We start from the raw sequence: 24,794 nt of genomic DNA on the forward strand, positions 1-24,794 counted from the left end.
AGGTTGGCCAAGTAACCGTCCTCCAAATTTCTCAGCATAGACCAGTGAGCACTTCCAGTGCTGCATTCATTTGTTGAAAAATCTTAATTGTTATTTTGTCAATTCCTGAAGCCTTGTTTTTCACCAATGCTTGCAGTGCAGCTTGGACCTTTTCTTTCAGTACCATTGGTTCTTGATCATATGCTACCTCCCGAAATGGCTGAATGTTGAGCAATTCTTTTTGGTACAGTGACTCTGTATTCCTTTTATCTTCTTTTCATGCATCCTGTGTCACTGAATATTTTCCCCATAGAATCTTTCAATACTGCAACTCAAAGCTTCAATTTTCCCTTCAGTCTTTCAGCTTGAGAAATGCCAAGCATGTTCTTCACTTTTGGTTTTCTATCTCAGGTCTTTGCACATTTCATTATAATACTTTGTCTTCTTGAGCTGCCCTTTGAAATCTTCTGTTCAGCTTTTATTTCATCATTTCTTCCTTTCACTTTAGCTACTTTACATTCAAGAGCAATTTTCAGAGTCTCTTCTAACACTCATTTTGGTCTTTTCTCTCTTTCCTATCTGTTTTATGACCCCTTGCTTTCTTCATGTATGAGGTTCTTGATGTCATTCCACAATATTCCACAACTTATCTGGTCTTTGGTCATTATTGTTCAATGTGTCAAATCTATTCTTGATAAAAAAATGGTCCCTAAATTCAGGTGGGATACATTCAAGATCATACTTTGGGTCTTGGGGACTTGTTCTAATTTTATTTAGCTTCAACTTGAACTTGCATATGAGCAATTGATGGTCTGTTCCATAGGCGACCCCTGGCCTTGTTCTGACTGATGATATTGAGCTTCCCCTTTGTCTCTTTCCACGGATGCAGTCGATTTGATTCCTGTGCATTCCATCTGGCTAGTCCACATTTATGGCTGCTGTTTATGTTGTTGAAAAAAGGTATTTGCAATGAAGAAGTCGTTGGTCTTGCAAAATTTTATCATGCAATCGCCAGTGCTGTTTCTATTGGCAAGGCCATATTTTCCAACTACTGATCCTTCTTCTTTGTTTCCAAGTTTTGCATTCCAATTGCCAGTAATTATCGATGCATCTTGACTGCATGACTGCAGATGTTGGTAAAAATCTTCAATTTCTTCATCTTTGGCCTTAGTGGTTGGTGCGTAAATTTGAATAATAGTCATATTAACTGGTCTTCTTGTAGGCGTATGGATATTATCCTATCAATGACAGCACTGTACTTCAGGACAGATCTTCAGATGTTCTTTCTGATGGTGAATGTGAGGCCATTCCTCTTCAATTTGTCATCTTCGGCATAATAGATCATATGAATGTCTGATTCAAAATGGCCAGTATCAGTGCATTTCAACTCACTCATGCCTAGGATATTGATGTCTATGCATTTCATTTCATTTCTGATGATTTCCAAATTTCCTGGATTCATACTTTCTACGTTTCATGTTCCAATTATTGATGGATGTTTGCAGCTGTTTCTTCTCATTTTGAGTCATGCCACATCATCAGATGAAGGTCCCAAAAGTTGGACTCCATCCATGGCATTAAGGTTGATTCTACTTTGAGGAGGCAGCTCTTCCCCTGACGTCTTTTGAGTGCCTTCCAACCTGGTGGGCTCATCTTCCAGCACTATAATATATCAGAAAATGTTCTGGGCTACTGATAAGGTTTTCACTGGCTAATTTTTTTCAGTAGTAGACTGCCAGGTCCTTCTTCCTAGTCTGTCTTAGTCTGGAAGCTCAGCTGAAACCGGTTCATCCTGGGTAACCCTACTGGTATTTGAATACTGGTGGCATAGCTTCCAGCCTCAGAGCAAAATGCAAGTCCCAACAGTATGGCAAACTGACAGACACGCGGGGGTCTTGGGATTAGCATAGTACAAATATGCTGGATGAAAGTTTTATAACACAGATAATAAATGTGCTTGCATCCATCTCTAAAAGTGGCCAAGGAACCTGGAAAAATATGGGGAATTGACCATTCTTTTAGATAACAATGTTCTTAATAGCTTAGGTTTGCCCTTGTTAATCACAGCTTTATTTTCATTTTAACCTATTTTTGATGGAAATATTACACCTTTACACTCTTTATTACACAGAAGATGAAGAACATATATCTGAACCTTAAATAAGTGATTGGGGTGATCAGCCTGGGTTAAAAACCCTTTTGAGATTATAAGCTCTTCAAGGGAAGGGATTATGACTTAATTTAAGGAATACAATTTAAAATAAATAATTTATTCTGTCCTGTCATACCATACACTTTTTTTTAAAATAATTTTTATTCTGCTTTAACTGAAAGTACACAAATCAAGTCAGTCTGTCACATATAAGCTTATATACACCTTACTCCATACTCCCACTTACTCTCCCCCTGAGTCAGCCTGCTCCCTCCTTCCAGTCTCTCCTTTGGTGACGGTTTTACCAGTTTCTAACCCTCTCTACCCTCCTATCTCCCCTCCAGACAGGAGATGCCATCACAGTCTCAACTGTCCACCTGATACAAGTAGCTCACTCTTCATCTGCATCTCTCTCCAACCCATCGTCCAGTCCCTTCCATGTCTGATGAGTTGTCTTCGGGAATGGTTCCTGTCCTGGGCCAACGGAAGGTTTGGGGACCGTGGCCGCTGGGATTCCTCTAGTCTCAGTCAGACCACTAAGTCTGGTCTTTTTATGAAAATTTGGGGTCTGCACCCCACTGTTCTCCTGCTCTCTCAGGGGTTCCCTGTTGTGCTCCCTGTCAGGGCAGTCATCGGTTGTGGCCAGGCACCATTTAGTTCTTCTGGTCTCAGGGTGATGTAAGTCCCTGGTTCATGTGGCCCTTTCTGTCTCTTGGGCTCATAGTTATTGTGTGACCTTGGTGTTCTTCATTCTCCCTTGATCCAGGTGAGTTGAGACCAATTGATGCATATTAGATGCCCGCTTGTCAGCATTTAAGACCCCAGATGCCACACTTCAAAGTGGGATGCAGTATGTTTTCATAATAGAATTATTTTGCCAATTGACTTAGAAGTCCCCTCAAGCCATAGTCCCCAAACCCCTGCCCTTGCTCTGCTGACCTTCGAAGCATTCAGTTTATCCCGGAAACTTCTTTGCTTTTGGTCCAGTCCAGTTGAGCTGACCTTCCGTGTATTGAGTATTGTTCTTCTCTTCACCAAAAGTAGTTCTTATCTACTAACTAATCAGTAAATAACCCTCTCCCTCCCTCCCTCCCTCGTAACCACAAAAGTATGTGTTCTTCTCAGTTTATACTATTTCTCAAGATCTTATAATAGTGGTCTTATACAATATTTGTCCTTTTGCCTCTGACTAATTTCACTCAGCATAATGCCTCCCAGGTTCCTCCATGTTATGAAATGTTTCACAGATTGGTCACTGTTCTTTATCGATGCATAGTATTCCATTGTGTGAATATACCATAATGTATTTAACCATTCATCCGTTGATGGACACCTTGGTTGCTTCCAGCTTTTTGCTATTGTAAACAGAGCTGCAATAAACATGGGTGTGCACATATCTGTTCGTGTAAAGGCTCTTATTTCTCTAGGGTATATTCTGAGGAGTGGGATTTCTCGGTTGCATGGTAGTTCTAACTTTTTTAAGAAAATGCCAGATAGATTTCCAAAGTGGTTGTGCCATTTTACATTCCCACCAGCAGTATATAAGAGTTCCGATCTCTCCGCAGCCTCTCCAACATTTATCATTTTGTGTTTTTTGGATTAATGCCAGCCTTGTTGGAGTGAGATGGAATCTCATCGCAGTTTTAATTTGCGTTTCTCTAATGGCTAATGATCGAGAGCATTTTCTCATGTTTATCTGTTAGCTGCCTGAATATCTTCTTTAGTGAAGTGTGTGTTCATATCCCTTGCCCACTTCTTGATTGGGTTGTCTGTCTTTTTGTGGTTGAGTTTTGACAGAATCATATAGATTTTAGAGATCAGGCGCTGGTCGGAGATGTCATAGCTGAAAATTCTTTCCCAATCTGTAGGTGGTCTTTTTACTCTTTTGGTGAAGTCTTTAGATGAGCATAGGTGTTTGATTTTTAGGAGCTCCCAGTTATCTGGTTTCTCTTCGTCATTTTTGGTAATGTTTTGTATTCTGTTTATGCCTTGTATTAGGGCTCCTAACGTTGTCCCTATTTTTTCTTCCATGATCTTTATCGTTTCAGTCTTTATGTTTAGGTCTTTGATCCACTGGGAGTTAGTTTTTGTGCATGGTGTGAGGTATGGGTCCTGTTTCATTTTTTTGCAAATGGATATCCAGTTATGCCAGCACCATTTGTTAAAAAGACTATCTTTTCCCCAATTTACTGACACTGGGCCTTTGTCAAATATCAGCTGCTCATATGTGGATGGATTTATATCTGGGTTCTCAATTCTGTTCCATTGGTCTATGTGCCTGTTGTTGTACCAGTACCAGGCTGTTTTGACTACTGTGGCTGTATAATAGGTTCTAAAATCAGGTAGAGTGAGGCCTCCCACTTTCTTCTTCTTTTTCAGTAATGCTTTACTTATCCGGGGCTTCTTTCCCTTCCATATGAAGTTGGTGATTTGTTTCTCCATCACATTAATAAATGTCATTGGAATTTGGATCGGAAGTGCATTGTATGTATAGAGGAGGGCTTTTGGTAGAAGAGACATTTTTCCTATGTTAAGTCTTCCTATCAATGAGCAAGTATGTTTTTCTACTTAAGTAGCTCCTTTTTAGTTTCTTGCACTAGTACTTTGTAGTTTTCTTTGTATAGGTCTTCTATATCTTTGGTAAGATTTATTCCTAAGTATTTTATCTTCTTGGGGGCTACTGTGAATGGTATTGATTCGGTGATTTCCTCTTCAATGTTCCTTTTGTTGATGTAGAGGAATCCAAGTGATTTTTGTATGTTTATCTTATAACCTGAGACTCTGCCAAACTCTTCTATTAGTTTCAGTAGTTTTCTAGAGGATTCCTTAGGGTTTTCTGTGTATAAGATCCTGTCATCTGCAAATAGAGATAATTTTACTTCCTCCTTGCCAATCCGGATACCCTTTATTTCTTTGTCTAGCCTAATTGCTCTGGCTAGGACCTCTAGCACAATGTTGAATAAGAGCGGTGATAAAGGGCATCCTTGTCTGGTTTCCGTTCTCAAGGGAAATGCTTTCAGGCTCTCTCCATTTAGGGTGATGTTGGCTGCTGGCTTTGTATAAAAAAACGCTTTGTATAGATGCCCTTTATTATGTTGAGGAATTTTCCTTCAATTCCTATTTTGCTGAGAGTTTTTATCATAAATGGGTGTTGGACTTTGTCAAATGCCTTTTCTGCATCAATTGATAAGATCATGTGGTTTTTGTGTTTTGTTTTATTTATATGGTGGATTACATGAATGGTTTTTCTAATATTAAACCAGCCTTGCATATCTGGTATAAATCCCACTTGGTTGTGGTGGATTATTTTTTTGATATGCTGTTGAATTCTATTGGCTAGAATTTTGTTGAGGATTTTTGCATCTATGTTCTTGAGGGATATAGGTCTGTAATTTTTTTTTTTTTGTGGTGTCTTTACCTGGTTTTGGTATCAGGGATATGGTGGCTTCATAGAATGAGTTAGGTAGTATTCCATCATATTCTACACTTTGAAATACCTTTAGTAGTAGTGGTGTTAACTCTTCTCTGAAAGTTTAGTAGAACTCTGCAGTAAAGCCATCTGGGCCAGGGCTTATTTTGTTGCGGGTTTTTTGATTACCTTTTCAATCTCTTTTTTTGTTATGGGTCTATTTAGTTGTTCTACTTCTGATTGTGTTAGTTTAGGTAGGTAGTGTTTTTCTAGGAATTCATCCATTTCTTCTAGGTTTGCAAATTTGTTAGAGTACAATTTTTCGTAATAATCTGATATGATTCTTTTAATTTCAGTTGGGTCCTTTGTGATGTGCCCATCTCGTTTCTTATTTGGGTTATTTGTTTCCTTTCCTGTATTTCTTTAGTCAGTCTGGCCAATGGTTTATCAGTTTTGTTAATTTTTTCAAAGAACCAGCTTTTGGCTTTGTTAATTCTTTCAATTGTTTTTCTGTTCTCTAATTAATTTAGTTCAGCTCTAATTTTTATTATTTGTTTTCTTCTGGTGCCTGATGGATTCTTTTGTTGCTCACTTTCTATTTGTTCAAGTTGTAGGGATAGTTCTCTGATTTTGGCTCTTTCTTCTTTATGTATGTGTACATTTATCGATATAAATTGACCTCTGAGCACTGCTTTCGCTGTGTCCCAGAGGTTTTGATAGGAAGTGTTTTCATTCTCACTGCACTCTCTGAATTTCTTTATTCCCTCCTTAATGTCTTCTATAACCCAGTCTTTTTTCAGCAGGGTATTGCTCAGTTTCCATGTATCTGATTTCTTTTCCCTAATTTTTCTGTTATTGCTTTCCACTTTTATGGCCTTGTGGTCTGAGAAGATGCTTTGTAATATTTCCATGTTTTGGACTCTGCAAAGGTTTGTTTTCTGACCTAATATGTGGTCTATTGTAGAGAATGTTCCATGTGCGCTAGAAAAAAAATCATACTTTGCAGCTGTTGGGTGGAGTGTTCTGTATAAGTTTCTGAGGTTAAGTTGGTTGATTGTAGCAATTAGGTCTTCCGTGTCTTTATTGAGCTTCTCACTGGAAGTCCTGTCTTTCTCCGAAAGTGGTGTGTTGAAGTCTCCTACTATAATTTTGGAGGTGTCTATCTCACTTTTCAGTTCTATCAAAGTTTGTTTTATGTATCTTGCAGCCCTGTCATTGGGTGCATAAATATTTAATATGGTTACATCTTCCTGGTCAATTGTCCCTTTAATCATTATGTAGTGTCATTCTTTATCCTTTGTGGTGGATTTAACTTTAAAGTCTATTTTGTCAGAAATTAATATTGCTACTCCTGCTTTTTTCCTTGATACATTTTTTCCATCCTTTGAGTTTTAGTTTGTTTGTGTCTCTAAGTCTAAGTAGGCAGCATATAGACGGATCGTGTTTCTTTGTCCAGTCTGAGACTCTCTGTCTCTTTATTGGTGCGTTCAGTCCATTTACATTCAGCGTAATTATAGGTAAGTATGTGTTTAGTGCTGTCATTTTGATGCCTTTTTGTGTGTTGTTGACAATTTCATTTTTCCCCTTACTTTTTTGTGCTGAGACGTTTTTCTTTGTAAATTGTGTGTTCCTCATTTTCATAGTAGGTGACTTTATGTTTGCTGAGTCATTACGTTTTTCTTGCTTTTTATTTTGACTTATGAAGTTCTTATACCTCTTTGTGGTTACCTTAATATTTACCCCTATTTTTCTAAGCAAAAACCTAACTTGTATTGTCCTATATCGCCTTGTATCCCTCTGCATATGGCAGTTCTATGCCACCTGTATTTAGTCCCTCTTTTTGATTATTGTGATCTTTTACATATTGACTTCAATGATTCCGTTTTGAGCGTTTTTTTCTTTTTAAAATTAATCTTAATTTGTTTTTGTGATTTCCCTATTTGAGTTGATATCAGGATGTTCTGTTCTGTGACCTTGTGTTGTGCTGGTATCTGATATTATTGGTTTTCTGGCCAAACAATTTCCTTTAGTATTTCTTGTAGCTTTGGTTCGGTTTTTGCAAATTCTCTAAGCTTGTGTTTATCTGTAAATGTTTTAATTTCGCCTTCATATTTGAGAGAGAGTTTTGCTGGATATATGATCCTTGGCTGGCAGTTTTTCTCCTTCAGTGCTCTATATATGTCATCCCATTGCCTTCTTGACTGCATGGTTTCTGCTGAATAGTCTGAACTTCTTCTTTTTTTTTTTTTTATTAACTTTTATTAAGCTTCAAGTGAACGTTTACAAATCCAATCAGTCTGTCACATATAAGTTTACATACATCTTACTCCGTACTCCCACTTGCTCTCCTCCTATTGAGTCAGCCGTTTCAGTCTCTCCTTTCGTGACAATTTTCTCAGCTTCCCTCTCTCTCTATCCTCCCATTCCCCCTCCAGACAAGAGATGCCAACACAATCTCAAGTGTCCACCTGATATAATTAGTTCACTCTTCATCAGCATCTCTCTCCCACCCACTGACCAGTCCCTTTCATGTCTGATGAGTTGTCTTCGGAGATGGTTCCTGTCCTGTGCCAACGGAAGGTCTGGGGACCGTGGCCGCCAGGATTCCTCTAGTCTTAGTCAGACCATTAAGTATGGTCCTTTTATGAGAATTTGGGGTCTGCATCCCACTGATCTCCTGCTCCCTCAGGGGTTCTCTGTTGTGCTCCCTGTCAGGGCAGTCATCGATTGTGGCCGGGCACCAACTAGTTCTTCTGGTCTCAGGATGATGTAGGTCTCTGGTTCATGTGGCCCTTTCTGTCTCTTGGGCTCTTAGTTGTCATGTGACCTTGGTGTTCTTCATTTTCCTTTGCTCCAGGTGGGTTGAGACCAATTGATGCATCTTAGGTGGCCGCTTGTTAGCATTTAAGACCCCAGACGCCACATTTCAGAGTGGGATGAAGAATGTTTTCATAATAGAATTATTTTGCCAATTGACTTAGAAGTCCCCTCAAACCATGGTCCTCAGACCCCCGCCCTTGCTCTGCTGCCCTTTGAAGCATTCATTTCATCCCCGGAAATTTCTTTGCTTTTGTTCCAGTCCAATTGAGCTGACCTTCCATGTATTGAGTGTTGTCTTTCCCTTCACCTAAAGCAGTTCTTATCTACTGATTAATCAATAAAAAACCCTCTCCCTCCCTCCCTCCCCCCTTCGTATCCACAAAAGTATGTGTTCTCACTTTTTACTATTTCTCAAGATCTTTTTTTTTTTTATAATAGTGGTCTTATACAATATTTGTCCTTTTGCCTCTGACTAATTTCACTCAGCATAATGCCTTCCAGGTTCCTCCATGTTATGAAATGTTTCACAGATTCGTCACTGTTCTTTATCGATGTGTAGTATTCCATTGTGTGAATATACCATAATTTATTTAACCATTCATCCGTTGATGGACACCTTGGTTGCTTCCAGGTTTTTGCTATTGTAAACAGAGCTGCAATAAACATGGGTGTGCATATATCTGTTTGTGTGAAGGCTCTTATATCTCTAGGATATATTCCGAGGAGTGGGATTTCTGGGTTGTATGGTAGTTCTCTAACTGTTTAAGATAACGCCAGATAGATTTCCAAAGTGGTTGTACCATTTTACATTCCCACCAGCAGTGTATAAGAGTTCCAATCTCTCCGCGGCCTCTCCAACATTTATTATTTTGTGTTTTTTGGATTAATGCCAGCCTTGTTGGTGTGAGATGGAATCTCATCATGGTTGTAATTTGCATTTCTCTAATGGCTAATGATCGAGAGCATTTTCTCATGTATCTGTTGGCTGCCTGAATATCTTCTTTAGTGAAATGTGTGTTCATATCCTTTGCCCACTTCTTGATTGGGTTGTTTGTCTTTTTGTGGTTGAGTTTTGACAGAATCATATAGATTTTAGAGATCAGGCACTGGTCGGAGATGTCATAGCTGAAAATTCTTTCCCAGTCTGTAGGTGGTCTTTTACTCTTTTGGTGAAGTCTTTAGATGAGCATAGGTGTTTGATTTTTAGGAGCTCCCAGTTATCTGGTTTCTCTTCATCATTTTTGGTAATGTTTTGTATTCTGTTTATGCCTTGTACTAGGGCTCCTAGGGTTATCCCTATTTTTTCTTCCATGATCTTTATCGTTTTAGTCTTTATGTTTAGGTCTTTGATCCACTTGGAGTTAGTTTTTGTGCATGGTGTGAGGTATGGGTCCTGTTTCATTTTTTTGCAAATGGATATCCAGTTATGCCAGCACCATTTGTTAAAAAGACTATCTTTTCCCCAATTTACTGACACTGGGCCTTTGTCAAATATCAGCTGCTCATATGTGGATGGATTTATATCTGGGTTCTCAATTCTGTTCCATTGGTCTATGTGCCTGTTGTTGTACCAGTACCAGGCTGTTTTGACTACTGTGGCTGTATAGTAGCTTCTGAAATCAAGTAGAGTGAGGTCTCCCACTTTCTTCTTCTTTTTCAGTAATGCTTTGCTTATCCAGGGCTTCTTTCCCTTCCATATGAAATTGGTGATTTGTTTCTCTATCCCCTTAAAATATGACATTGGAATTTGGATCGGAAGTGCGTTATATGTATAGATGGCTTTTGGTAGAATAGACATTTTTACTATGTTAAGTCTTCCTATCCATGAGCAAGGTATGTTTTTCCACTTAAGTATGTCCTTTTGAATTTCTTGTAGTAGAGCTTTGTAGTTTTCTTTGTATAGGTCTTTTACATCCTTGGTAAGATTTATTCTAAGTATTTTATCTTCTTGGGGGCTACTGTGAATGGTATTGATTTGGTTATTTCCTCTTCGGTGTTCTTTTTGTTGATGTAGAGGAATCCAAGAGATTTTTGTATTGAACTTATTGATTCTCCCTTGAAGGAGACCTTTCTTTTCTCCCTGGCTGCTTTTAAAATTTTCTCTTTATCTTTGGTTTTGGAAAGTTTGATGATAATATGTCTTGGTGATTTTCTTTTTGGATCAATCTTAAATGGGGTTCTATAAGCATCCTGGATAGATATCCTTTCGTCTTTCATGATGTCAGGGAAGTTTTCTGTCAGCAGATCTTCAACTATTCTCTCTGTGTTTTCTGTTATTCCTCCCTGTTCTGGGACTCAAATCACAAGCAAGTTATTCTTCTTGATAAAGTCCCACATGATTCTTAGGGTTTCTTCCTTTTTTTTTAAAATTCTTTTATCTGATTTTTTTTCAGCTATATTGGTGTCAATTCCCTGCTCCTCCAGATCTCCCACTCTGCATTCCAATTGCTCGAGTCTGCTCCTCTGACTTCCTATTGTGTTGTCTAATTCTGTAATTTTATTGCTAATCTTTTGGATTTCTGAATGGTGTCTCTCTATGGATTCTTGCAACTTATTAATTTTTCCACTATGTTGTTGAATAATCTTTTTGAGTTTTTCAACTGCTTTATCAGTGTGTTCCTTGGCTTTTTCTGTGGATTGCCTTATTGCATTTCTGAGGTCATCCCTGATTTCTTGAAGCATTCTGTAAATTAGTTTTTTATATTCTGCACCTGGCAATTCCAGGATTGTATCTTCATTTGGGAAAGATTTTGATTCTTTAGTTTGGGGAGTTGTAGAAGCAATCATGGTCTGCTTCTTTATGTGGTTTGATATCGACTGCCGTCTCCGAGCCATCTCTAAGATATTGTAGTGATTTATTTTGTATTTGCTCATTGAGTGTTATCTTGTTTTGTTTTCTTTCAATATATGTAGATGGGATACTAGATTGCGCTGTCTTGATTTTTGTAGCCCTTGACTCACTTATGTCCTATAACCAGCTGGTTTGGGCTGTTACCAGATATATAAGCCTAAGAGTCCGTTCACTATTCTTGAGTAGAATCTGATTTTGGGTCATCAAGTGTGTGGTGCAGACTGTTACCTATCCACCTAGAGGAGCAGTGGTGATAGTGGTGTGCACCACATTCTAGTAGCAGCAGGGGGTCACACTCCAGGGCGGGCAGGATGCTGACAGGGTTCTGCCAAGTGCCAGTGAGGTAGGTGTGTCTCTTTTCCTAACGCACTTTGGTGGGTGGGCTCTGAAGCTGTACCTTAGGCACCCAGTGCAAGTACCTCTACAGATTGGTAGGTGTCACCATCCTTAGACCCCTAAGGCAGGAGGCTAGGTGGTCTGGGGGGAGCTTCAGCCCTCAGTTCCCCACTGTGGGTCAGTGAGGGCTCTGTTGAATACGCAGAGATATCAGACCTGGGAAACTTTGCTTTTTCAGTAATCCGCTAAAACAATTACAGTCAGATCCCTATCAGAATTGCCTTTGCATTATAATAGCCACCTTGTTCCTTGTAGGGATGAAAGCCCAAGACTGTGGATCTCATATGCTTGGCTGGAGCTGGTTCTACATTTTTAGTCCAATTAGGGAAGGATTTTTGGTCCCTGGGTTTTTTGGAGCTGATTCTCTCAGGCCAGGAGAATGGGTTAGGAAAAGACCAAAAAAAAAAAAAAAAAAAAGAAGAAAAACCACAGAGCAGTTCACTCTCTGGTTCAGGAAATTCCAGTGTTAATGAAGCCACCTGGGAAGGGGAGGGGAGGGATCAGATAAATAGGAGAGAGTTGCAACCCAGAACATAGACAAAGTTACTTATCTTGTTTGGTGATGACTGTTTTACCTGAGATTCCCGAGGGGTGTGTAGCCTGTGTGTGTTGGCTGGGTCGAGATTGCCCCTGAGGGTCAGGCCTGCGTCCTGTGCTTGTGCTGTCTCAGAAGCCATGGTCAGTTCCTCCGCTCCCAGTCCAAAGCCCAATGCCAAGGTTCCCTGGCTGGGAAACCGCACTCCAGGCTCCAAAATCAGTGGCTGCCTCCCGGTGACTTCTCCTCCTGTCAGCTGCGTCGCTGCGCTGCCTGCGTGCACTGCCTGGGCTTCCCCCGGGGTCACTTCTGGGGGCTAGGGCTGCATCCTGTGTTTGCACCATCTCAGGATGCCGTGCTCAGCTCCCCTGTGCCCAGTCCAAAGCCTGGTGCCAAGGTTTCCTGACTGGGACGCTGGCTCCAGGCTCCAAAAGCAGTCGTTGCTTCCCCGTGGTTGTTCGTTCTCAGTCTCTGTCTCTCTGGTCAACTCTTTAGATCTGTGTTTGATGGTCAGGGTTCGTAGAGTGTCATGTATGTGACTGATTCACTTGTTTTTCCAAGTCTTTGTTGCAAGAGCAATCCAAGGTAGCTTCTACCTAGTCAGCCATCTTGGCCCCGCCCCTACCGTACACTTTTAAAGCATAAACTATCATGAACTACCTATTTCCTCTCATTACAGGTGTTTTATTAGACATACGTTAGTATTCAAAAACATCACAGTTGTCAAATCATTCATTACCGCACCCTAGATTTGAGTCCAACACAGGAAGGCTTTGGATGACAGGATCTTCCCCAGTGTACTGTGCGGTTTTGGCACATTCTTTACGTTTCAAGGAAAGTCTCTTTTAACCAAGCGTACTGTTAAGTTTTGCAATGTTGATACAATTTCCTTAATAAGTGAAGGGACGTATGTTGGATAAATAGCCTTCTCAAAAATACTGATGTCATAAGGAACACTAACCAGTTGATAGTGGCGTTTGATATAAAAAGTAAAATAATGACTTTCCTTCTCGTGACTCTACTACAGGAGCAATTTTCAGAAGTTTGTGTGCGTAAGTACCACTTGGGAAGCTTGTTTAAAATGCACATGCTCCACACCCTTCCTCCAGACATTCTAATTTAGTAGATCTAGGGTAGTGTCCAAGAATCAGGGGCGGATCAACCAGTAAGTAAGGTACCCATGGGCTTACTTTGATGTGGTGAAACTGTGCACTGCAGATTAGTAAATAAGCACAAGTAAGCCTGTGAGTACCTTGCTTAATGGGTAGTCCATCCCCACCAAGAATCTACATTTTAAAACAGGAATCTCAGGTAATGCTGATGGAAACGGTCTGTGGGCCATGTTCTCAGTTATATTCCACTACTAAAATATTTTTTGGGAAAAAACAGTGTAATAAAACAGGCTTTCTGATTTATTACCAATAAAGCTACATTGATACAAACCCTATACTATTAAAATAATCAAGAGGTTGTCATTAAACTTGTAGTATTTACAAGAAAGCCCAGTTCTGAGCAAACTGAAAACATTAGAAGCCAGCACACCACAAAATGTTCCATGCTTAAAATTATTCATGGACTACATATTTTATATTTCTTTGCATAAATAGTTTCTTTGTCCGGGTCTAAAAAAAAAAAAACCCAAACTGATTTCCGTCGAGTCGATTGTGATTCATAGCAACCCTATAGGACACAGCAGAACTGCTCCAAAGAGTTTCAAAGGCATGCCTGGTAGATTCAAACTGCTGACCTTTTGGTTGGCAGCTGTAGCACTTAACCACTATGCCACCAGAGTTACAAAATATATTTGTAGTAGTTTTTAAGGAATGAATACCTATTCAAAAATAATTATTTTGGCATAAGATTTTCCACTTCTTTTTGCCCAATACAATAAAATTAATCATCAATAAACACATAAAATAAGGAATGAAAAGTTTTTAAAAATTCTAGGCAATAGCCAACTGAATTCAAGATCATTTAAATGGAAGCATATTCTAATGGTTACTACTAGCAGAATATCAAATATTTACCTGCACACAATAAAACTATACTGAAATAAAAATAAGACTAACAATTGGTATCCAAGTCGGACAGAAATACTTGTTGTGAGGTTCATACTAGAGTAATACTAATACACTAACAAGGTCATTGAGTAGTAAGTCTTCTTTTGAAGGTGTAAACTTCCATTGATCATTATGTTCTAGTAGGATCTATTTAATCACAGTTAATAACAAGAACTGAATAAATAACACTATTTACATCTGTGCGTACAGGTAAAGGAGTCTTCGTGGTGCAGTGATTAAGCTCTTGGCTGCTGAGAGAAAGATGCGTGATGGTTCGAACCACTCCACAGGAGAAAGATGTGGCAGTCTGCTTTCATAAAGATTACAGCCTTAGGAACTTTATAGGGCAGTTTTTTTTTTTTTCTACTCTGTCCTACAGGGTCACTAGGAGTTGGAATCGACTCTAAGACACACAACGACAACACGTATAGGTAAAAGAGGAAAACGGTGACAAGAAACCAGGCCTTTCATCTCCTGGGCCAGTGTAATATCCACTACATCATTTTAGCTGGCCACGTAGACAAGGAAATCAGATGCAGACTTAAGTGAAAGGTGTCTCTCAAGCTGGAGGAATCACTGCACGGTATCTGCAGTGGATGGAGCTGGGGTGTTGAAGGTTTTGGCTGAAAAACAAACATGGCAGGAAAGACAATGGCCACAGGTTGCTCACAAGAACCAGTCACTGAAATCTTTTGGTCTTTCTCCCAAGTAAATGTCTTAATACTTTCTCTTAATAGTCAGGGATGAGCTCTGGAAAGCCTTGGGGCAGAGGAACCACCCTGAGAGGTAGCCATGAGATCAGCCAGAAGACTTCAGAGAAGACCCTGAATTTTAATAATGGGAACCTATTTCACAGTATGGCTCAAACTACAGAGTCCCTTCATGGCAATAATAATGCTGCTGATTGCTAAAATGCTCTGGGCACTTTACTTTCTGTCAGGTAGTATTTCAAGTGCTACCCACGTATAGAAGTGCTTAATCCTCATTACAATCCTATGAAGTAAGAACTGTGATTATCCCCATTTACATAGAAAGGAATAGAGCCTTCCCCAAAGTCACATAATTCAACCCAGTCTGTCTCTAGAGCTAATCTATGCAGCCTCAAAATTTTTCAGAACTGGTAAGAAAGTGTTTTATTAGACTGTAACAAATGAAGAGACACAAGCTGGTAGAAAAAACATTTAATCAGAAATTTTCTCCAGACCTCAAAAGTCAAATCCCAAATTCCAGAATTGAAATGTTATTTAAAACATATGCCTCTTTAGATCCTAGGGAAAATGAAGAGTGCCCTTTTTAAAAAAATTGAAAGCAGCTATTACTTCCTCTTAGAGTTGACCTGACCCTCAGAGGGTCAGCAAATCCAATTTCCAACCCAAGGTAGGAATCTATCTTTAGCGCATCACTGCCTGATGGTCATCCAGCCTTTTGTTGAGTTTTCCATCATATGGAGGCAGCACAATTCACTGTTGGATAGCTCTGATTACTGTGAATAATTTTTCTTCAGTAAAAATCTACGTCCTCAGAACATCTACCATCTGCTAGAATATGATATCTATCACGTCTCCCTTTAGTCTTCTGTTTTCCAGGCTAAGCACATCTGGTTTCTTCAATAGGTTTGAAAATGCATGGTTTTTAAACCCTCACTTCCCTCTCACTTTTCCTCCTTCACCCTTCCACTTTCTTATTATACTCACCTTTGCTCCTTAATCTTTACCTTCTCCTCAGTACTGATACTATAGTTCCCCTCAAATTATTGGACTCATGGGCTTCCACAGCTTAGGCAAGAACAAGAAGGGGGAAGCATATTACTCTTCCTTCTGGAGCTAGGGGTGGGGAGGTACGCGTTTCTAATAATTGTGTTTGGCACTCAAAATGTATTTTTTCATTGGAATCTGGTACAAGTACTTGAAGTAATATTAGATTAATGTTTTAGGTATAATTTAGTTAAAACAATTTAGTTATGCTGGCCTGGAAACTATATTTTAATGAAAAAAATGTATTCTTACTCCAAGGCGCTATTAGAGGACAACTTAACTCCTAAGTAGGAATCTGCTTGTATATTTGAAAAAAAAAATTAGAAAATTACGTGATGCAATCATGTGAAGACAATGGTAAAGATGGGTCTCATTCTGTCAAGTAAAACAGCCATTATGTCAGAGAGAAATAAATGAAATCGGCAGAATTTAAACAAAAGAGGAACTTGCAAGTGAAAAAGATTTTGCATTATTTAGCTATCAGAGAAGGCAGACTTATCCAACCAGAATTTACCCTGGAATTTTGGCCTCATTCAAACACAAAGAGAGTCTGTCCCTGCTTTGTGAATAAATTATATGGTTCTAATTTTCCACTGTTGAAAGAGCTTTGAAAAAATGCTCCAAATTTACTTCCATATTATTCCAAACTTAAAAATATAACGTATGTTAAAAGCAAGTTTCTGAATCCTGAGTTTTTCAACCATGGACAGAACAAAAAATGATTATTCTTTTCACTCGTACCTTTGAGCAGAATGCAAGATAATAACAAAGAAATGTTACCCTCAGTAGATTAAAATTGTTCTCACAATTCTGGTTTCTAGTCCCATATTATAACATCGATTTAAAGCTCTTTGTTTTTTTTTGGTCTGGAACCAAACAAGAACCCAAACCCATTGCCATCAAGTTGATATAGCGACCCCATAGGACAGAGTAGAACTGTCCCATAGGGTTTCCAAGGCTGTAAATGTTTACAGAAGCAGACTGACACTTCTTTCTCCCGTGCAGTCACTGGTATACTTGAAACACTGACCTTTTGGTTAGCAGCCAAGTGCTCAACCACTGTGCCACTAGGGCTCTTTTGGTCTAGAGGAACTCTAATTTTATATTGTTTGGCTCAGAAATCAATATCAGAAGCAGTATCAGTATTGTACTTTGAAAGGCTAACTTATTATTAGAAAAGAGTTTATAACAACTGAATTCTTTATCCAGGCACCTACCTGCTAAACTACCAAGGGTTAGCATTCTGCGGCCTACTCTCTCAACAAGCCAGACTCCCACAAGGGTGAAAATGAAATTTGTGAAGGCTGTAACAGAAGCCAGCCATATTGCAAGTCTATCATCTTCAACACCAGACATCTGCAGGATAGTTGCACTGTAGTACCTGTGAGGCAAAGAAAAAACAATTGCTGCTGAGAGTTATTCAAAGGAAGTTAACCAGATAGGAAAACACCCACCCACTCAAAAAAAAAATCCTGAATAGCTACAGTAATAACATCAAGTTAACATGGGAATTCACACAAGATGTTTAAGGACAGGAATCTTGTCTTATTTTTCTTTATATTCCCTTAGTGTTTAGCACAGAGCTGTGAGTTCTGCAGATATTCAATTAAAGTTTGTGAATGTAATGGTAACTTCATTTAAAAACAAATTACAGGCTGAAAAAGTAGTTATAATTTATGGTAAAAACTAGGTACATTTATGACTATCATGTTTTCAATAAACAATCACTATATAGAGACTACGTTCAGGTAAAATTTATTTTGAACTCTGTATAATCAAGAAAAGACTCAACTAAGTGGACTGGACTGAAGGCTTTAACAGTAAAATAGACCCCAAAACTAGGGACAGTGGTAGCTGGTAGCTTGATAGGATAAATCCATGGAATGATGACGAGTCATCATATGTTATGAATTAATGAACTTAAAAGAATAAAGTGATGCCCTACATGTAATAAGGAAAGTGTGATATAATGACAGAAATCTGATAAAGGTAAGGAATCTCTTCAAAGAAGACATAAGGTTAAGAATGTATCAGTATTTTATCCAGCACTGAGTAATGAGATAGTTGACATAATGGACATGGTAACAGTCATTTGATTCCTAGAAAAGTATACTCATTGGTGAAGTAGGTCTCTATGCTTTGGCACAGTCTGCATGATTAGGCTCTGTAGACTCATTTTATGCTAAATAAATTCACTAGCTCTTAAAAAATTATAATGCCAATTTGATGATACACAATGGGACACACATCTGGCACAGTAAAGGATAATAGACGTCTCGCAGGACACTTCTTTTCTGGTGGAAATATCAGTACTTGTATCTGCTGACTACTTTAAAGGTAACCTTAAAACAAAACAAAACAAAACTAATACTCTTGGTGAATCATCTATGAAATGTGATAGAACATGGCTTTGCCTGACTTTTCAAGCCATTCTAAAAAAAGTTAGCTTTACGGACAATCTGATAATGGACATCCCACGTGTCTGTCAGTTTGTCACACTGTGGGGCTTGCGTGTTGCTGTGATGTTGCAAGCTATGCCACTGGTATTCAGATACCAGCAGGGCCACCCATGGAGGACAGGTTTCAGCTGAGCTTCCAGACTAAGACAGACTAGGAAGAAGGACCCGGCAGTCTAGCCAGTAAAAACCTTACAAATAGCAGCAGAGCATTGTCTCAAATAGTGCCGGAAGATGAGCCCCCCAGGTTGGAAGACACTCTAAAGGCAACTGGGGAAGAGATGCCTCCTCAAACTAGAGTTGACCCTAATGACATGGATGGAGTAAAACTTTCCAGACCTTCAAAATGAGAAGAAACAGCTGCAAACATCCATTAATAATTAGAACTGGAATGTTTGAAGTATAAATCTAGGAAAACTGGAAATTGTCAAAAGTGAAATGGAACACATAAACATCAGTATCTGAGGTGTTACTAAGCTGAAATGGACTGGTACTGGCCGTTTTGAATCAGACAATCATATAGTCTACTATGCTGGGAATGACACCTCGAAGAGGAATGGTGTTGCATTCATCGTCAAAAAGAATGTTTCAAGATCTATCCTGAAGTACAACGCTGACAGTGATAGGATAATATTCACATGCCTACAAGGAAGAACAGTTAATACAACTATTATTCAAATTTATGCACCAACCTGTAAGGCCAAAGATGAAGAAACTGAAGATTTTTCTCAGCTTCTGCAGTCTGAAATTGATCGAACATGCAATCAGGATGCATTGCTAATTACTGGTGATTGGAATGCATAAGTTGGAAACAAAGAAGGATCAGTAGTTGGAAAATATGGCCTTGGTGATAGAAACAATGCTGGAGATTGAATGATAGAATTTTGCAAGACCAATGACTTCTTCATGGCAAATACCTTTTTTCACCAACATAAACGGCGAGTACACACATGGACCTTACCAGACAGAATAAACAGGAATCAAATCAACTGCATCTGTGGAAAGAGACAATGGGAAAGCCCAATATTACCAGTCAGAACAAGGCCAGGGGCTGACTGTGGAACGGACCATCAATTGCTCATATGCACATTCAAGCTGAAACTGAAGAAAATCAGAGCAAGTCCGCGAGAGCAAAAATACGACCTTAAGTATATCCCAACTGAATTTAGAGACCAACTCAAGAATAGATCTGACGTCTTGAACTCTAATGACCAAAGACCAGACGAACTGTGGAATGACATCAAGGACATCATACGTGAAGAAAGCAAAAGGTCATTGAAAAGACAGGAAAGAAAGAAAAGACCAAGATGGATGGATACTCTGAAACTTGCTCTTGAACGTGAAGCAGCTAAAGCAAAAGGAAGAAATGATGAAGTAAAAGAACTCAACAGAAGATTACAAAAAGTGGCTCAAGAAGACAAAGTAAAGTATTAAAATGACATGTGCAAAGAGCTGGAGATAGAAAACCAAAAGGGAACAACATGCTCAGCGTTTCTCAAGCTGAAAGAACTGAAGAAAAAATTCAACCCTCGAGTTGCAGTAGGGAAGGATTCTATGGTAAAAACACTAAACGACACAGGAAGCATTAAAAGAAGGTGGAAGGAATATACAGTCATTATACCAAAAAGAATTAGTTGATGTTCAACCATTTTAAGAGGCAGCATATGATCAGGAACCAGTGGTACCGAAGGAAGACGTCCGAGCTGCTCTGAAGGCATTGGTGAAAAACAAGGGTCCAGGAACTGATGGAGTATCAACTGAGATCTTTCAACAAATGATATAGCACTGGAAGTGCTCACTCATCTGTGCCAAGAAATTTGGAAGACTGCCACCAGGTCAACCAGAAGAGATTCATATTTATGTCTATTCCCAAGAAAGGTGATCTAACCAAATGCAGAAATTATAGAACAATATAATCAATATCACATACAAGCAAAATTTGGCTGAAGATCATTAAAAAAACGGCTGTAGCAGTATATCAATAGGGAAATGCCCGAAATTCAGGCTGGTTTCAGAAGAGGATGTGGAACCAGGGATATCATTGCTGATGTCAGATGGATCCTGGCTGAAAGCAGAGAATACTAGAAGGATGTTTACCTGTGTTTTATTGACTATGCGCAGGCATTTCACTGTGTGGATCATGACAAATTATGGATAACACTGAGAAGAATGGGAATTCCAGAATACTTAATCGTGCTTATGAGGAATCTGTACATAGATCAAAAGGCAGTTGTTTGGACAGAACAAAGGGATACTGATTGGTTTAAAGACAGGAAAAGTGTGTGTCAGGGTTGTATCCTTTCACCATACCTATTCAATCTGTATGCTGAGCAAATAATGTGAGAAGCTGGACTATATGAAGAGGAATGGGGCATCAGGCTTGGAGGAAGACTCATTAACAACCTGCGTTATGCAGATGACACAACCTTGCTTGCTGAAAGTGAAGAGGACTTGAAGCACTTACTGATGAAGATTAAAAACCAAAGCCTTCGGTGTGGATTACACTTCAACATAAAAAAAAAAAAAAAATCCTCTCAACTGTACCAATAAGCCACATCATGATAAATGGAGAAAAGACTGAAGTTGTCAAAGATTTCATATTACTTGGATCCACAATCACCACCCATGGAAGCAGCAGTCAAGAAATCAAAAGATGCATTGCGTTGGGCAAATCGGCTGCAAAGGACCTCTTTAAAGTGTTGAAAAGCAAAGATGTCACCTTGAAGACTAAGGCGTGCCTGACTCAAGCCACAGTATTTTCCATCACGTCATATGCATGTGAAAGCTGGACAATGAATAAATAAGATCGAAGAAGAATTGACGCCTATCAATTGTGTTGGTGAATAATATTGAATATACCATGGACTGCCAAAAGAATGAACAAAGCTGTCTTGGAAGAAGTACAATCAGAATGCTCCTTAGAAGCAAGGATGGTGAGACTGCATCTTTCATACTTTGGACATGTCGTCAGGAGGGATCAGCTCCTGGAGATAGACCTCATGCTTGGTAAAGTACAGGGTCAGTGGAAAAGAGGAAGACCTCAACGAGATGGACTGACACAGTGGCTGCAACAATGGGCTCCAGCATAACGATTGTAAAGATGGCACAGGACTGGGCAAGTGTTTTGCTTTGTTGTGCACGGCGTCGCTATGAGTCGGAACTAACTCAAAAGCACCTAGCAACATCAATGACAAGTAATATGTTAAATCATGTTGGATATTTCTATGGTTAAAACCTACAGTTTCTGAATATCAATATTTTCATAATATTGCTGAAATAAATATGTTTCAAATACTTTAAGTCATCTTTGACTCACTCATGGCTTCTATTTTTTAAATTAATGATGGCTGTTCTTAAGTAAAATACTAACACTATCATGAATTCATTCATCATAAAAAGTACTTTCTCCTTTTCTTTTGGCAAACTAAACTTATAAATTACTATGCAGCATGAAGATGTGCTTTCCTGATCACACTAAAAATTATGCCAACCATCTTAAGACTCTGAATTTTGACAGCTGTTACAAAAAGAGAAATTCCCAGTGGAACTACTCCCATCATCACAGAAATTGTGAATGCTTTGCAGTCAGAGTGTAAAGTGATAATAAAAATAATAAAAACAATAAATTCCATCTGAACAGTGCTTTAGTTTCCAAGCGCCACTGTATACATGATCTCATCTGATTTTCGCACAGACCTACACAAGGTCAAACCTACATGTAACCACTGAGAAACTAATGTAAATACCAAATCTAAGAAGGCCAAAACCAGTAGAATTGTCAACAGAAAATTCAAATATCTAAAGTCCTCTAGTGGCGTAGTGGTTAAGAGCTATAGCTGATAACCAAAAGGTTGGCAATTCGAATCCACCAGGTGATCCTTGAAAATTCTACGGGCAGTTCTACAGTCTTACAGGGTCACTATGAGTCGGAATTGACTTGACAGCAATGAGTTTTTATGCTATTATGTTTTGTTGGTCTTCTCAATGCTTTAAAAATAGAGCTGTATCGCACAAAAGGTAATTCTTTCAATAAGAGCCATAAAAAAAAGGGAGGTATTTTGATGTTTTTATTTTTGATACAATAAATTCATGAAATTGCAAATGTTAAATCAGGGGACAAAAAAGGGAGTGATATCAAGCAAAATAAGCTGTTTAGTCTCTGAATTTTACTTAAGGTGAAAACGTTCTGTAAGCTATGAAAAATCTTCTCCTATAGTACCTGATTTTAGAGACAGAACACAGCCTGGGAATGAGAAACCTACATGCTAATGGCATCTCTGTGGTTTGTTGGCCAAGTTGGAGAGCACAATCCCTTGCTCATTTAATATCTAACTAAAAAAATAAAAAATATTGAGAGCTTACTTACTTTGTAAGTTATGTGAGTTAGTAAGATCCCACAGACATGTTACTAGACCCTCAAGAAGTTCACAGGTTAGTAAAAGACAATGAAATGGGAAGAAGTAATTTTAATACCACATAATGGGCCACAACAGGAACACAAGTTACAACATGAAATAAAGGACAGAGCAAATAATCTTACTTGATATGGAAGCCTCCCTGATTTTTCAGAACATTTAATGCTTGAGTAGAGTCTTAAAGAATTCACAGGGGTTTGAAATGGCACTTGTAGTGAAGGAAACGACACATATAAAGGAGAAAAGTACAAAGCCACAACCAGTGTGTGGGGTTCACAAACCTATGTGCCTTACCATGGCTGGAACATAGGGTGTACATAAGAGGGCGGCGTGACACAGGTTGTAGCAGATGCTTCTGTTTGGAGCGACCTTGATTGCCACGCTAAATGTTTGAGTTTTATTCAGTAGGCAATGGAAAAACCATTAAATGATCATTAAATGACTGAACTGATGGTATATAGTTTTTCCCTAAATTTTATTTATTTTTTTGTAGTTGAGAATATACACAGCAAAGCATACACCAAAACTCAACAGTTTCTACATACACAACTTAGTAACACTGATTACATTCTTCGAGTTGTACAATCATTCTCACCCTCCTTTCCTGAGTTGTTTCTCTCTCGTTAATATAAATTCACTGCCCTGTAAGGTTCCAATCTAATCTTTCAAATTGCTACTGTGAATCTGATTCCATATAGATAGTCCTTAAAAGAGCATTATGCTCAAGGCGGACTTTTTTTTTTTTTTTTAAACTAGTTAAGCTAAACCATTGTTTAGTTTTAAGATGACTTCAGGGGATATTTTTGGTTTAAAGTTTAAAGATTATCTCGGGGCAATAGTTTCAGGGGTTCATTTACCCTCCATGGCTCCAGGAAGTCTTGACTCCATAAGAATTTGAAATTCTGTTCTACATTTTCCCCCTTTTGATAAGGATTCTTCTATGGAATCTTTGATCAAAATATTCAGTTATGGTACCTGGGCACCATCCAGTTAGTTCTTCTGGTCTCATGGCAAAGGAGGCAGTTGTTCACAGAGGCAGTTAGCCACACATTCCATATCTTCCTCCTGTTCCTGACTTTCCTTTTTCCTCTGTTGCTCCAGGTGAATAGGAAGTGAGAGCAACTACTGTGCCTTGGATAGCTACTTTTAGACCCCAGGTATTACACAACATACTAGGAGGTAGAACACGAGCATTAAACACATTATTAGGCCAATTAACTGGGATGTCCCATGAAACCATGACCCTAAACCTCCAAACTGAGGAACCAAATTCCATGAAGTGTTTGGTTGTACATAAGTGATTAAGGGTATCACATTAATCATTTATATAAAAGTTCAACTTAACAACAAAAAGATGAATAATCCAATCATAAAATGGGCAAAGGACATGAACAGACATTTCACCAAAGAGGACAACGAAATGGCTACCAAACACACAAAAAGATATTCAGCATCATTAGTCATCAGAGAGATGCAAATCAAAACCACAATGATACCATTTTCCTCCCAATAGGATGACGAAGAATGGAAATTCCAGGGCACTCAACTGTGCTCTTGAGGAAACCGTATGTAGATCAAAAGGCAGCTGTTCAAACAGAACAAGGGGATACTGTGCAGTTTGAAATCAGGAAGGTGTGCATCAGGGTTGTATTCTTTCACCACGCCTATTCAATCTGTATGCTGAGTGAATAATCTGAGAAGCTGGATTATATGAAGAAGAACATGGCATCAGAACTGAAGGAAGACTCATTAAAAACCTGCATTATGCACATGACACCACCTTGCTTGCTGAAAGTGAAGATGGCCTGAAGCACTTACCAATGAAGATCAAAGACCAAAGCCTTGTGCCTCAAAATAAAGAAAACGAAAGTCCTCAGATCTGGACCAAAAAACAACACCGTGATAAATGGAGAAAAGACTGAAGTCAAGGATTTCATTTTACTTGGATGCACAATCAACACCCATGG

The 24,794-nt window shown here is 38.9% G+C and overlaps 1 protein-coding gene across 1 annotated transcript in view; it reads right to left on the reverse strand.

Moving 5' to 3' along the window:
* SLC2A13 (solute carrier family 2 member 13) overlaps window positions 1-24,794 on the reverse strand; it is a 380,110-nt gene that overhangs the window by 90,011 nt on the left and 265,305 nt on the right. Inside the window, exon 5 of the mRNA XM_049882832.1 lies at window positions 17,174-17,337. Within this exon, the coding sequence (XP_049738789.1) occupies window positions 17,174-17,337 (164 nt within the window). The remainder of the gene's footprint in view (window positions 1-17,173; window positions 17,338-24,794) is intronic.

Source organism: Elephas maximus, chromosome 4, assembly GCF_024166365.1.
Source record: "Elephas maximus indicus isolate mEleMax1 chromosome 4, mEleMax1 primary haplotype, whole genome shotgun sequence".
Classification (NCBI taxonomy): Eukaryota; Metazoa; Chordata; class Mammalia; order Proboscidea; family Elephantidae; genus Elephas; species Elephas maximus.